General features: G+C 44.4%; 1 protein-coding gene across 2 annotated transcripts; it reads left to right on the top strand.

Annotated features, from left to right (window-relative positions):
- Positions 1–2,667: 2,667 nt before the first annotated feature.
- Positions 2,668–7,208, top strand: LOC115549063 (acyl-coenzyme A thioesterase 1). 2 transcript variants are annotated; one of them, XM_030364056.1, is made up of 4 exons: positions 2,668–2,853; positions 3,920–4,472; positions 4,837–5,039; positions 5,433–7,208. In XM_030364056.1, the coding sequence occupies exons 2-4, from the start codon at positions 4,013–4,015 to the stop codon at positions 6,039–6,041; spliced, it is 1,272 nt and encodes a 423-aa protein (XP_030219916.1). In that variant the 5' UTR covers positions 2,668–2,853; positions 3,920–4,012; the 3' UTR covers positions 6,042–7,208. The 2 variants fall into 2 exon arrangements, with proteins under 2 accessions (XP_030219916.1, XP_030219917.1); XM_030364057.1 differs by having other exon boundaries at positions 2,677–2,874.
- The last annotated feature ends 7,092 nt before the right edge of the window (positions 7,209–14,300 follow it).

Raw genomic sequence — 14,300 nt, 5'->3', positions numbered from 1 at the left:
CAAAACGTGGCACTTTCAGTTCATGAACATTGGTGGAGTCATAGGGATTCATCATATTTTTTAACATAAATTATTGAAGATGTATATGGAACAGTAACTATAAAATGATGCTTGTATTTTAAAAGTTTTAAACACATTGATTTGTATGAATGCTTGCATTGTTTTAAACAATAAAAAAAACATGTTTTCTGAATGAAAGCTTCCTCTTATGCGGGGAATAAACTATTTAACCCACAGCACACAAACAGTTTTAGATTCACTGTACCCGACATTGATAAACATTTATCTTGGTGCCATTGCTTAAAAAATAGACAAGATTAACCGAGCTGAGCTCCTAAGAATTGATATACAAAGTCCAAAAAGTGGGCACGTATTTGACGTTTGATCAGAAATGTTAAATCGATCAAGGTATGGTATTATAATGTGCGCAGGAAATGTAATTTCAAGGACCGGATGAGAATAAAGGCAGCTCAGATACTCCTTCTATTCAAGTTGCTCTTAAAATCATTTCATGCTGGTTGAATAGGAGCTAAGCATTAAATAGTGGACAGATCACAGATGGGCAGAAAAAGGACAGTGAATCATAAACAATGTCATAATCCAAATGGATATTCATCAAATTTCCCATTTGGTTTCATGAAAACATTCATAAGATAGATACGCTTATTATATTGGCCATATATTGGTTCCATGCTATAACTTATATATGTTGTGAGTGGGATAAAGATAGGCCATAGTTTCTACACACTCGTTACACATTTTGTATCGAGTATGTGGCGCCATCTAGTGACACAACTAGGCCAGTACTCCACTGTTATGATATTTCCGTAACATAATGCCTAGTATGGGTCTGTTGGTGTTTACCTAATGGCCAGGTAGATGTCCTCTCCTTTTGTACTGGTCTTAAGGAGAGTTACACCTAACACATCTTCACAGAACTCTTTATTTGGTTCTTGGTTGAAGAACCTTCCATAAGTTAACAGCTGAGCATTGTCACACATCAGTAGACTCATCTACAGCTAAGCCTACACACCTTATGAATGGCTTCATCCAGCTGGGCTAGCACATCCTGGGTTAACATTTCACTTTTCTTTGTGGCTGATGATGCTGACATGGGTTTTTGCTTTATTTTGTCACAAAGCTCTTCTTTCTGTTTCCCCTCAAGTAAGGTTTCAGCTACTGCACTCATGCACTGCTTAAAAACCCCTCCATCAGTAAATGTCTTTTTGTGTCGACCCAAAATCCAAGTGACTCTGAGGGAACATTCATTAGCACGTTGTTGGGCAGTGAATGAATGGGTCAGGATCCGGTTGGACTGCTTATTTTCTGTGACCGCAGCTCAGACTTGAGTGGGTATGCTTGTTGAAAACCGTTGTGCTTTGTCTCATAGTGGCGTTTCACGTTGGCACTTTTTATGATTGCCACTGTCTCTTGAGCATATGAGACAACCTGGTTTTGTGTTTCCAGTGGGAAGAATGAACATGAATGAGTCTGTCCATTCTGGGTTGAAAGATGTTTTCGCTGTCCACTTTTCTCTTCTTAGAGAGCGCCATGGCCCATGTGTAGTTATTTTTCTGTCTCCGGCTCACTCTGTCTCTCTCTCTGTATTTCTCACTGTTCTCCCGCTGTCTATCTCACTGTTCTCCCGCTGTATTACTCACTCTTCTCCCGCTGTCTTTCTCACTCTTCTCCCGCTGTCTATCTGACTCTTCTCCCGTCGTCTATCTCACTCTTCTCCCGCTGTCTATCTGACTCTTCTCCCGTCGTCTATCTCACTCTTCTCCCGCCGTCTATCTCACTCCTCCCCCGCCGTCTTTCTCACTCTACTCACGCTGTCGTTCTCACCCTTCTCCCGCTGTCGTTCTCACCCTTCTCCCGCTGTCGTATCTGCCTTCTCCCGCTGTTTTACTCACTCTTATCTGACTTCTTTCTCTGTAATTCTCGCACTTCTCTTTGTCATCTCTCGCATGATCGCTCACTGTCTCACTGTCTATGAGCCAGGCAGCCTGTGCCGGAAATGCACAGATTCGATTGGCTGAGTAGCATCACGTGGGATGGCTTAACTCGAATGCAATTGGTCAATGGATTTCCTGATTCGCTAAACCAGTACCGTAATGTCTAGAAACGCTGCGCCGGTCAAAATAGAAGTGCCCCGTTAAAATTAAAAATACTTGAATAATTTATTGACTATAGGTCCGGATCCGTATAGGACGGCGTCTGGGTCCGGACCCGGACCGCGGTCCGCCTGTTAGTGTTAGTGACCCCAATAACCTCGTTTTCTGATTACAGTTTAATACATTTTTCACAATTAACCAGCTCTCGTTTTGAAGGCAGTGTTAATTTTGGCAGGTAGATGGGTTAGGGTTAGGGTCTTGGGCTGCACAGGGTTCTGCTTATGAGAGCCTAAACACCCGGGACCCCCACCATCATTGGTAAATAAAGTATATTATCTTGCTGATACGTTAAACATCAAATAATTAACTACACCCCCATCCCGCTGCGTTTGGTTTAAGTTGTAATGTTGACGTTTGAGAATGAGAACGAAGGACGAGCTGAGTCTGAGAACCGTGCCTTCCATGATTCGAGTCACCGCTACCGGAAACTAACTGTACGAACGAACGAACGATTCGCGAACGACTCTTCTTGAGGAACTGACCGACGGGAACTGAATCATGGAAACGAATCACTAAATCCAACGCTAGTTCAGAAAGTCATCCGGATATAAATATAGTAGGCTAGGTCAAGTAGGGTCGACACCGTGCGAGAAACGTGTTTGAACTAATTTATACACCACTTTAAGGATGAAAACGGGAACAATAGATTTTTTCCTGTGGTCGGTGTTGGGTGATTGAGGTAGGCACCCCGTTTGTGTGGGTAAGGATGACCACATAGAATGAGGCGTGAACAATACGAAGATACAAAACTGCGTACTTGGTAAATCCCTGAGGTGTAGGCTACAAATCGATATTCTCGCTGCTGTCAGAGTAGTCTACTGGATTAGTCCTGTTAACAGTGACAAGATATTATATTATTTATGATCTAATAGATATAATTGTATTATTTGTTAAATAATTTCCTATAATGGAAATAAATGGAATAAGCGTAGTTATCTTCAAATGTTGTATTTTAAACAATATGCTGAAGTAGAAGATTATCCTTTTGGGTTTACGACAAATGGTTTAATTAACTGTATTTCGTTTTGTGTCCACTAATAAATGCTTAGGGCTATCTGTCAGTATTTAAGGATTTTGGTGATTTTAAGAATGAGCTGAGCTGCCTTTATCCTCATCCAGTCCTCGCCATTACGTTTCCTACTCATATTATTATCGCACGGTACCCTTGATAGATTAAACGTCTCTGATCAAATGTCAAAGACGTGTGGACTTTTTCAACTTTAGATACAGATTCTTGGAGGAGCTCAGCTCATCTTGTCCTTTAGGCTATTTCAAAACGGCAAAGGCACCAAGATCAATGTATACATTACTGTTTACAGTGGATCTAAAAGCATTATGTGTATGCGGTGGGTTTTATAACCAGTATTGTTAAACCGGTACTCCAATTTTGACATTGCAGTTGTTTTTTTAGTAGGCTGCATCACAGACTTCCAATAGACATGGGCCCAATTCCGAAAGTCTAATCTCCTAACCTTTATGCCCCCTTTCCTTAACCTTTGTGGAAAACGTTATCGGGTCCAGGCGAGATTAAAAGGTGGCTCCTTTCGAACATAGGAAAAGACAGCACTGTTTAAGATGAATTAGACTCTATTTTTCCTAACCGACGTCATTGCGCGGCGGCGAGTAGGCCTATTGCTGACCTCTATCGTCTATATATATTTTTTCCTAATAAAATATAAAAACACAAACTTTTGTGATGAGATATACTATATATAACTGATTTATTTATTTATTTACCACTGCAGTTATACTGCAGAAACGCCATACGTCTGCGTGGAGGACGATCCTTCTGGACCCATCACCTTCCAGCACATCTCGGAGAGACAACTGGTGGAAGCATGTCCTCCCTGGTACGCATGAGGCTGCTGCCCAGCGCCCAGTGCCTGTACACCCAGCCCGTCCGGGTGCTGGTGGACGGCCTGCGCTCGTCCCAGGTGGTCACCATGAAGGCCAGGGCCACCGACGACAAGGGGGTGCCGTTCCACGCCTCCGCCGTCTACAGGGCCGACGCGGGCGGGGCCGTGGACCTCGGCAGGGAGCCGTCGCTGGGCGGGAGCTACACGGGCGTGGAGCCCATGGGTCTGCTGTGGTCCCTGAGGGCCGACGCCCTCCACACCAAGTTCCACAAGACAGACTCCCGGAGGCCCCACGTAGTCAGGTTCTCCGTGCACGATGGAGAGGCGGGGGCTGGCCCCCTGTTGGCCGAGGCGACCAATGAGAGGCGTCTGCTGGCAGATGGGGTCGAACGACAACCAATCAAAGAAGGGAACATCCGTGGAGTTCTCTTTGTCCCCCCTGGTGATTGGCTGAGAGCTTTTGCTTTCTTTTAATTAATTATTTATTTAATTACCAAAAAGGTCCAAAACAAATTCTTTGACTTTTTCAGGCACATAATGATAAGAGCTGGGTAAAAGAAAACGTAATAATCTTTGGACGTTTTTGACAGGATTTGACATATTTGTCATATATCCAACCATAATGGATGTTTATTGTAAGTTTGGATCTAACAGTTATATTATTACTTCATGATATCCAACCATCCTTGACATTTATTGTAATTTTCGGTTTGACATCCGACAAAAGTTCTAATTTGGTTGGTCATAAAATTAAAGATTAGTTCAGAAGGCTAAGCCTGAAATTCACTATTTGTCCCATTATTCAGGAGAAGGCCCGTTCCCTGCTGTCATGGACCTTTACATTTACGGCGATGGGCTGTCTGAGAGACGAGCCTCTCTCCTGGCCAACTGTGGCCTCATGGTTCTGACTCTGGCGCTGTACGGCCACGACGACCAGTCCAAGAAGGTCACAAAGCTTCACTTGGACTACTTTGAGGAGGCAATACAGTTGTTAAGGAAGCATCCAAAGGTGAGAAACCTGAGGTTACCTTTTTAATAAGTGGAAATACAATGCTAATTGTTGAAAAATTAGGAGTACTGAGTGACACAATGACGTTTCTGATGAAACAGTATTAAGTAATTATTCCTAGTCGGGTACAGGCATTGGTCCCAATGTGGTTTGTTTTGCTCTCAGGTCTAGTATGTTTTGACCTTTTGAACGTTATTTTTCGGGCTTGGATCTTAAATCATGCTTTTCTTAACCTGGTCCAACACTGCCAAGAAGCAGCTCTAAGGGAGAAATTCGACCGGAGGCTTAAGTGACCAATACAATTAAAATTTGAGATTATGAACTATGTAATCATAAAAGTGGCTCATATACTGGGATATTGCATGTTACACAAACAGTGGTTATTTCTCACAGGCCATGGATTCGGGCGTTGGCTTAATATCAATATCCAAGAGCGGAGATCTGGCACTTTCCATCGCCACGCACCTCCCAAACGTTAAAGCCACCGTGTCGATTAACTGCTGCTGCTCCAACGTTGCCATACCCCTGTTCTACAGAGGAAGTCAAATCTGCTCTCCCCTGATGTACGACGTCAGCAAGGTCACAGTCACGAAGTCTGGGGCTTTGAACGTAAAGCACAGCCTTCACGATCCCCTGGCTCCGGAGAACGAGGGATCGCTGATCCCCATCGAACGAGCCACAGGGCGCTTCCTCTTCGTGGCCGCCGAGGACGACCTCAACTGGGACAGTTGTCTTTTTGCCGACCAGATGACGGAGAGGCTGAGACGTCAGGGGAAGGACAACTTTGAGAAGGTGGTGTACCCGGTAGCAGGGCACTACCTGGAGCCGCCGTTCGGGCCGTACTGCCCGTCCAGCTTCCACGGGGTGGTGGGGGCGCCGGTCGCCTGGGGCGGGGAACCCAAGGCCCACGCCAAGGCTGAGATGCACCTGTGGAACAAGATCCAAGAGTTCTTCAGAACGCACCTGGTCCCAGAGGCTGGGGCAGCCAAAGCTAGGTTATAGGAGGCTGCAGCCTCCTATAACCTTAAGCTCCAGAGTAAAAGATCAATGACTGTAATGATTTGTGCCTCCTTGTGTTGAAATGAAACTATGATTCTTGTTTGATGAATTGCCATATCACACAAAAAGAAAGGTATACTACTGAGGCATGTTCCCATCTTGATTATGTGTTCATTTATTTGTACTAGAGGCAAAAGGGTGGGATTTGTAATGTTTTTTCCTCTAATCTTCTAATCTACAGCATGAGCCTTAGTTGTGTTTTCTTGATTTACAGTGTTGCCCAAATTACCTTGAAAAAGTAATCTGATTACCGATTACTCCTTTAAGAGTTTAATTAGTTACTTTACTGATTACTTGATTGATATTTGTATTACTTTAAACGTAAATAAATTAGATAAGTTACTTTATTAGTTACATTCAGCAGCTGCTGACAACACTCCCTGCTGCCTCAAAATGAAAATGACAACCAGTTGTGCCAATACTCACTTTATTGGAAGCAATGTATCTTGACAATTTAAGCTGAACTTAAAATAATTTACTGAATTTTTATTTTTTTATTATCTTCAATCTGTATTGGCCAATCGGATTTGTCTTGACGCAATTGCGATTAAGCCTACGCATAGCATTCACGCACACTCACAACCAGAAACAACAACGACAAACAAGTTCTAGAGTGGTCTGCAGAATACAGTGCCTGTGTAACATAGTATCTTTAGGAATCTATAAACTCGGGGTAGTTACTCAAAAAAAGTATTTTGTTACTTATTACTAGTTACTTCTGTAAATTGTAAAGAGATTATATGGAATATATGGAACAAGTTTTGGAGCTCTAGAGTCAACAATGGCGACGCTATTGAAATTGTTGCCAATCAAAAATTCCTTAAAAATAAGAGGAGATATATTTTTCAAAAGTAAAGGTTGTAGTAGGATCATATAGAGGCCGTGCCTATATGGATCAAGTTTTGGAGCTCTAGAGTCAACAATGGTGACGCTATTGAAATTGTTGCTAAATAAAAAATCCTCAAAAATAAGAAGACATATATTTCTCAAAAGTCAGGTTGTAGTAAGAACATATAGAGGTAATGCCTATATGGAACATGTTTTGGAGCTCTAGATTAAACAATGGTGACGCTATTGAAATTGCTGCTAAATAAAAAATCCTCAAAGATTTCTCAAAACTAAATGTTGTAAGACCATATAGAGGCCATGTCTATATGGAATACGTTTTGGGTCTCTAGAGTCAATAATGGCGACGCTATTGAAATTTGACCATTGTGGTCGTTTTCAGTTTTGCACTTTGCAGACGGTCCCTAAGCTCGCGGCTGAAAGCCGACAGCTCATAAGGCCAATGCAATTCACCGTTCTCTAAAGACGGATCATTTGATAGAGGTGTCATTTGTGTCGCAACAATGTTTCACTGATTATCTATTGAACCGCAAACTCTGAATCTGCCAATTTCATCCCAACGTGACGGAAGTGCCATTCGTTTCAATGGGAATCGTGACGGTCTATACTTTCATCATAAAGTGTACATATTTGTCATTTGAAATTCGTCCCAGCCTTTATACCACCAATACTCTAGGGTATAGCATATAACCGTGTTGTCTGATTACAGTTTAATGCATTTTTCACAACCTACGAGCTCTCGATGTGAAGACAAGTCACCGCGTCATTCGTTTCAATGGGAATTGCGACGGTCCATACTTTCAACATTTACATATTTGAAATTCGCCCCAGCCTTTATACCACAGATACTATAGGGTCTATAGCATATAACTGCGTTGTCTGATTACAGTTTAATTCATTTTTTACAACATACCAGCTCACGTTGTGAAGACTAGTCACTGCATCATTCGTTTCAATGGAAATTGGGACGGTCTATACTTTCAACATAAAGTGAACATATTTGTCATTGGAAATTCGTCCCAGCCTTTATACCACAGATACTCTCTAGGGTCTAAAGCATATAACCGCGTTGTCTGAATACAGTTTAATGCATTTTTCACAATCTATCAGCTCTCGTTGTGAAGACCAGTCCCAGCGCCATTGGTTTCAATGGGAATCGCGACGGTCCATACTTTCAACATTTGCATATTTGAAATTCGCCCCAGCCTTTATACGACAGATACTATAGGGTCTATAGCATATAACCGCGTTTTCTGATTACAGTTTAATGCATTTTTTACAATTAACCAGCTCTCGTTTTGAAGGCAGTGTTAATTTTGGCAGCTAGATTTAGTCTTGGGCTGCACAGGGTTCTGTTTATGAGAGCCTAAAACACCCGGGACCCCCACCATCATTGCTAAATCAAGTCTATTATCTTGCTGATATGTTAAACATCCAATAATCAACTGCACCCCGATTCCGCTTTGTTTGGTTAAAGTTATAACGTTGACGTTTGAGAACTAGAACGAGGGACGAGCTGAGTCTGAGAACCGTGCCTTCCATGATTCGATTCACCGCTAGGAGGAGCTGAGTCTGACTGACTCAGAGAACCGTGCATGATTCGATTCACCGCTACCGGAAACTCGACTGAACGATTCGCGAACGAGTCCTCTTGGCGAACTGAGCGACGGGAAGTGAATCACTGAAACAAATCACTAAATCCAACCCTAGGCTGAGACTACCTCCCACCACGTCTCCCCAACGTGACGTCATCGCCAAATGGCGTTAGAAAACACCTGTTACTGCCAAAAACTACTAAAACTGGACTGCAACGCTATTTTGGAGACATTTTATGAATGATATACATATTTTGAGTCCTTTATGTACCCATTAATCAATACTTCCGGTTAACCTGCTGTGGTAACCCGCTTCCCAATGTGACGGGTTCCAGGTACGAATCACACGTTTGAAAGAGGGTCAAGCCACACTCAGCGTTTATTGCAATGATCTCCGACATGGAACACAATCACCATCTATTTAGGGTCTCCGTGAGCCTTTAGTCGATCGTGGTCTCGAGCGCTTCCCTCTTGCCCCTCGCTCCCGTTCCTCCCCCTCGTCAGTTGTCGAGCTCCTTTTAAGATGGCTCCCGGGCCTTGTCCTCCCTCCGGCCAGGTGTCCCCTATCTCGCTGATTGGGGGGAGAGAAGTGATGCTCTCTGGGGGGCGGCGGTGTACGCCGTCCAACACTAAACCTCGGACCCGCCCGGGCCGAGGTCAAAGGGGCGGGATGCCACACTGCGCGTAGGCCTTTAACTGAACAATTGCACAATAAACTCAAATTCTTGACGTGAAAAATTATCTTTTAAATCAACAAACGACATATGTGTAATCCATGGCATATAAAGACTGGGACCAGAAAATAATGACTTGCTCTCCATTGAAACCCATTCATCTCAGAGGTCCCATGGGGGTCTACCGGAAGGGGCGGACTTACGAGCTCTATACTTCCCGCAAGTTCCCAGTTCCCAAAATAAATGCAATGGAGTTAGGGCGACCAGATGTCCCGCTTTGTGCGGGACAGTCCCGCATTTACATGACTTTGTACACGTCCCTCAAAATGAGACGTTGTCCCGCATTGTTATTGACAGTCAGACTCGATTTTTTTTTTTTTCAACGTGAAGCTGATTCAGCTGCGCACACTTGTATAGTCACTGTGATTTATAAAGCAAAGATTGCTTAGTTAGAGGTGTGGTCGACGCAGGGTTTTATAAGTCGGAATATATTTTGGCGCACGCAAAACTTGGCTTTTGGGCGTACGTACACTTTTAGTAAAGATCCCACGCACAGTTTTATAAATGAGACCCCAGGGGTCTCATTTATAAAACTGTGCATGGGATCGTGGTGGATCGTGTATCACAGCCTGAGAGCTATGAGGAATAGGCTACAAGTGATCACAACACATCTGACAGCTGAACATTGCGCATCTGTTGACTTTTATCCATTTACAGCAAACAAATTATTTTTTCTTGTAGGAAGATATTTTAGATTGTGTTCATATAATTATTTAGGCTACTGACGGTGCTAAACTGAATGCGAGTTTGTGTTATATTGAATGCGAGGCTGGGTGTGCCTATGAATATAGGCTACATTGAGTTTTTAAGGTGCTTCACAAGCAAATCATATTGTCTACTCTGTACAGTAGCCTTCTTCATTCAATATTGAATAGGCTACTGTAGCCTACACTATAAACAAATGGTTTTGCTCAAAAGGAGGCTTCCCAGTCCATGCCTACGTTCCTGCTAAAACCCAAACATGATTCAAACGCAGATAAGGTAACAGCAGCTGAACTAACTTGCATTCAACCCCCCCCCCCCCCCCCCCCCGCTCCTAGAACGTAATTTCACATAAAACCGGGCCTGCCCACTTTGTCCCGCACAACAAACGTAGTCTTTGTCCCACTTCTGGTGAATTGGGATCCGGTCACCCTAATTGGAGTTGCAGCACCATATAGCCTACCGTTTGTGATTCACTTTTTAAAGGTAAGGTGTTTAAAAAATCAAATTGTATATTGTCAGCACATCTAAATCAAATATACATTAAAGTATGTGGCTCATGAGGTAGAGTTGGTTGGCTGGTAACCGGAAGGTTGCAAATTTGAACCCTGGATCTTCCCGCGGTAGTGTCGAGGTGTCACTTGGTCGTCACTAACCTCAAATATTAACTTTCGGGGGCGGCAGCAGCAGTCGCTTTTGAAAACGCCTGGCCCTACACACCGCCGTGCTGAACCCTCCGGCAGCGAGGTGGTCGTGTGCAAGCACAGCAGCCACTGTATTTGCTACTGCGCGTGCACGTAGATCGAGCGGCTCTCGGGTTAGAGCTGGGATGTCCAGGTTTCCGTTGTAGGCCTACTTTAAATAGAGTTAACTTTATAGAGTAGGCCTATTCCCTCCGTATAATCTTGAAACAAAAACATAGTGCCGTATCTTGATACACATGTCGGTGTGCTGTAAACATATTGTAAATCAATGCATTTATTGACTCTTAAAGGTTGGGTACGCGATTTGCGAAACGCCAGCAGATTTTGAAAATACACAACTCAAATGGTCCTACCCCCGCTCCTTCAACGCTGACTCTGACTCCACCCATTCCAAGTACCTGGACGTGCAATCATGCACGAGCGCGAACAGAGATGCGCGAGAGCGAGCCAGGCTAGCGTAGGTTTTCGTTTAACAACATGGCACTACATTCAGCTGTAAGTTGCACCCAGTACCGCGGGAAGTAGGGGTGCTGGGGGTGTTGCAACACCCCCTGTCCGAGGCCCTGTCTTATCACAGAAAACGATCATTTCTAAAAACTCCGGCCAAAGTGGAGATTTCTGAAAACGCCGGTTATGTGTTGTCTTGTCAACGGGGAGAAACGGGATTTTAGGTTCTGAAGCGTCACATTATGCACCAGGAAATGCTTAACGTCATGTGAGCGCCCGCTGTACCGTATTGGTCCAAATATAAACACAAACCCCATTGTAAGACGACCTATATTTGGAAAAAAGATTTGAAGACCAGATCTTGATTTCATGAATAAATAAATTATATTAATTGAAATAATATACGAAAATAAAAAGGCATAGAATAAAACACTGCATTGCCACTAAACAGTAGTGCAAATAGGCCGTACTGATGTGTACACCAAAGACTTCCTGACACTCCTCTGCCCCGCTGTGTTCGCTCTGGCTGTGGTCGCTCCGAACTGTTTCGGCCCGTGGCAAAGCGAGTCATCCTCGCTGCTGTCCAAGGCATGTTGAGACGCAGCATTTATTTAATGCTCATATGTCCTAGTGCTGAAAAAAGGTTATATGAAAAAGTGTGAGGGTAGCGGTGGTGCGCTAAACTTGTTCTGTGAGCAGCTGGATGTGAACCATGGTGTGAAGGAAGTGAACACAACGATCGATTTTCAACTGTGCGCGCATGCACTGGTGTAATTGAGCTGCGCTGCTATATATCTTTTTTATCAATGTGACGAGTTGCGAGTCTAGTGCAGGCCGGGTTTTTTTTTTTCCAGCACCCCCTGCTGAGAATACGTTCTCGCGGCTATGGTTGCACCAGATGTTATAAACATTAAACTGAAAAAGAGTTTTCCTTCTCTTTGCTGGTACTGGTGGTGGTGGTGGTGGTGGGGATGGTGGCGTCTTGTCTGCCATGGAAATTGTCTTCTACTGCTAGGTCCAAATGTGGATTAACTAGTTCCAGTAGCTACCGCAGGATAACAACAAACAGGAGCTTGCTCTGGGTCACGAGCTCTGGGTCACGAGTACTGCACGAAGGGGTCGCGCGCGGGGGAGGGGGAGTGCAGTACGACCGTTTGATTGACGTACTTACTGTCCAATGCAACTCGGTGGCAATGGAAATGATTGGCTGGAGTTTTTCGTGCCCTGCCCGTTCCACAGATGATTGACAAGTTTAATTTTCATGTCAGTACTTCTGACTCAGTGGCTGTAAGCGGGTTATGATAAGGATTTCAAGTAATTTTGCAAAAATGGCCAAAAAAGCGAATTCCATACCCAACCTTTAATAAACAAAGTAGGCTACAATGTATTTTGAACTTCCCTTGTCGTAATACTTTCTCTCAATTGCTCTGAAGCAGTGTCATGGAAATGCAAGTTTATATCAATCAACACTTTGATGCTAGACTGTAACAATCACACTCAGGGCCGTAGCACCAAATCCTGGGCCCCTATACTATAGGTACTGATGGGCCCCCCTGCGCCAGGTTGTTGACGGGGGGGGGGGGGGGGGGGGGGGGGAGGTAAAAAATTAAAAGGTTGAGTAAAAAATTTTTTTTTTTTTTTTTTTTTTGGTCATGGGCCCCCCCTCTGCCTTGGGCCCCCCCACAACTGTCCCCTTTGTCCCCGCAGTCCGACGGCCCTGATCACACTATATGCTCTTATCAAATCACAATAACTACAAGCAGCAAAGGACCACGGTGATCATCGCTTACGCAAATTATCAATATGATTTGTTAGGTTCGTTTTGTTACATAGGCCTATGTCAGTCGAATGTCTTCATATGTATTATTATTAAAAATAAATGCCCCCAAATAGACTAGGCCTACTAGATGGCTATCCATCCGTCAAATAACATTTCAATCTAAAATCTCCTCGGTCAGACAGTATTCTGCACGCGTGTACTTTTAGGAACGTCATCCGGACATAAATAAGTCATTAGCGCCGAGATCGTTTATTGGCCTGTGGCATGTGCCACCGCGACCACTGACATACCATATGTGGCATGTGCCGCGTTTCTGAACGGCATATATGTCGTTCCTAAATGGCATGTGCCGTTCCTGAATGGCATGTGCCGTTCCTGAAAAGCATATATGCCATGGTATGTCAGTGGTCGCGGTGGCACATGCCAAAGGCCAAAAACGATCTCGACCTCTCTCATCAATTAATAGCCTGTCCCACTTGTTTCATATAATTTAATTAATTAAGGGCGCCACCAGAGGGCGCCCTCAACACATTTGCCGCCCTAGGACTAGGTCGCCTATGCCGATCACCGATCAGTTTGTCGTTGCATTTTATTCATAACCGGTCGTTGTCTTGGGGCCCCAGGCCAGCTCGGGGCCCCAAGCAATTGCTTGGTTTGCTTGCCTTCTCGCGACAGGCCTGCGTCCAGAGTGCAGCCGCCCCTGGGTGCCAAGCTGCAGCAGTAAATCGGCTTGGGCTGTCACTAGCCCCTAGGCACTGAGACACCCCGCGTTCTATAAACACTACTCTTGGGCTGTCACTAGCCCCTAGGCACTGAGACAACCCACATTATGTAAACTCAATATTTGTACCACCATCTAAATAGCATGGGCCGATATATTTAATGGCATAATAGTAATACAGATAATAATTACCGCATCTCGTATATACCAACCACGAGGAGGGGCGACCGCCCCCCCTCGTGGCTCAATGGTTGAAAAAGCGCGCTAAAGTGCCCTTCAAGAGTGTCGAAAACGAGAGGAAATGCCTTATTGGCTGCCCTTTTCCCGTGGAAAACATGATTAGGTGCCCTGCTCCTTCATACAATAAATTATGATGATGTGCCCTCTAGAACAAGAAAATTCAATGACGTGCCTTAATGAGTGCCCTTATAGTCCCCTTCCGCCCGTCTGGTGCCCTTTTAGTGCCCCCTTTAGTACCCTGATAGTGCCCTTCTGCCCGTCTGGTGCCCTTCTAATGCCCTGATAGTCCCCTTATGCCCGTCTGGTCCTTCTAGTGCCCTGATAGTCCCCTTCTGCCCGTCTGGTCCTTCAAGTGCTTTTCTGCCCATCTTGTGCCCTTCTAGTACCCTGATAGTGCCCTTCTGCCTGTCTGTTCCTTCTAGTGCCCTTCTAG

The sequence above is a fragment of the Gadus morhua genome, chromosome 8, assembly GCF_902167405.1.
Source record: "Gadus morhua chromosome 8, gadMor3.0, whole genome shotgun sequence".
NCBI classification, from domain to species: Eukaryota; Metazoa; Chordata; class Actinopteri; order Gadiformes; family Gadidae; genus Gadus; species Gadus morhua.
Note: the sequence above shows the minus strand (reverse complement) of the source record. Positions and strands in the feature narration are given on the sequence as shown.

Bases quoted from the DNA above. Each gene is read 5' to 3' on its own strand.
- LOC115549063 (XM_030364056.1), top strand. From the start codon at position 4,013: ATGTCCTCCCTGGTACGCATGAGGCTGCTGCCCAGCGCCCAGTGCCTG. The intron at 4,473-4,836 runs GTGATTGGCTGA...CCCATTATTCAG, and splicing joins AGTTCTCTTTGTCCCCCCTG to GAGAAGGCCCGTTCCCTGCT. The intron at 5,040-5,432 runs GTGAGAAACCTG...TATTTCTCACAG, and splicing joins TGTTAAGGAAGCATCCAAAG to GCCATGGATTCGGGCGTTGG.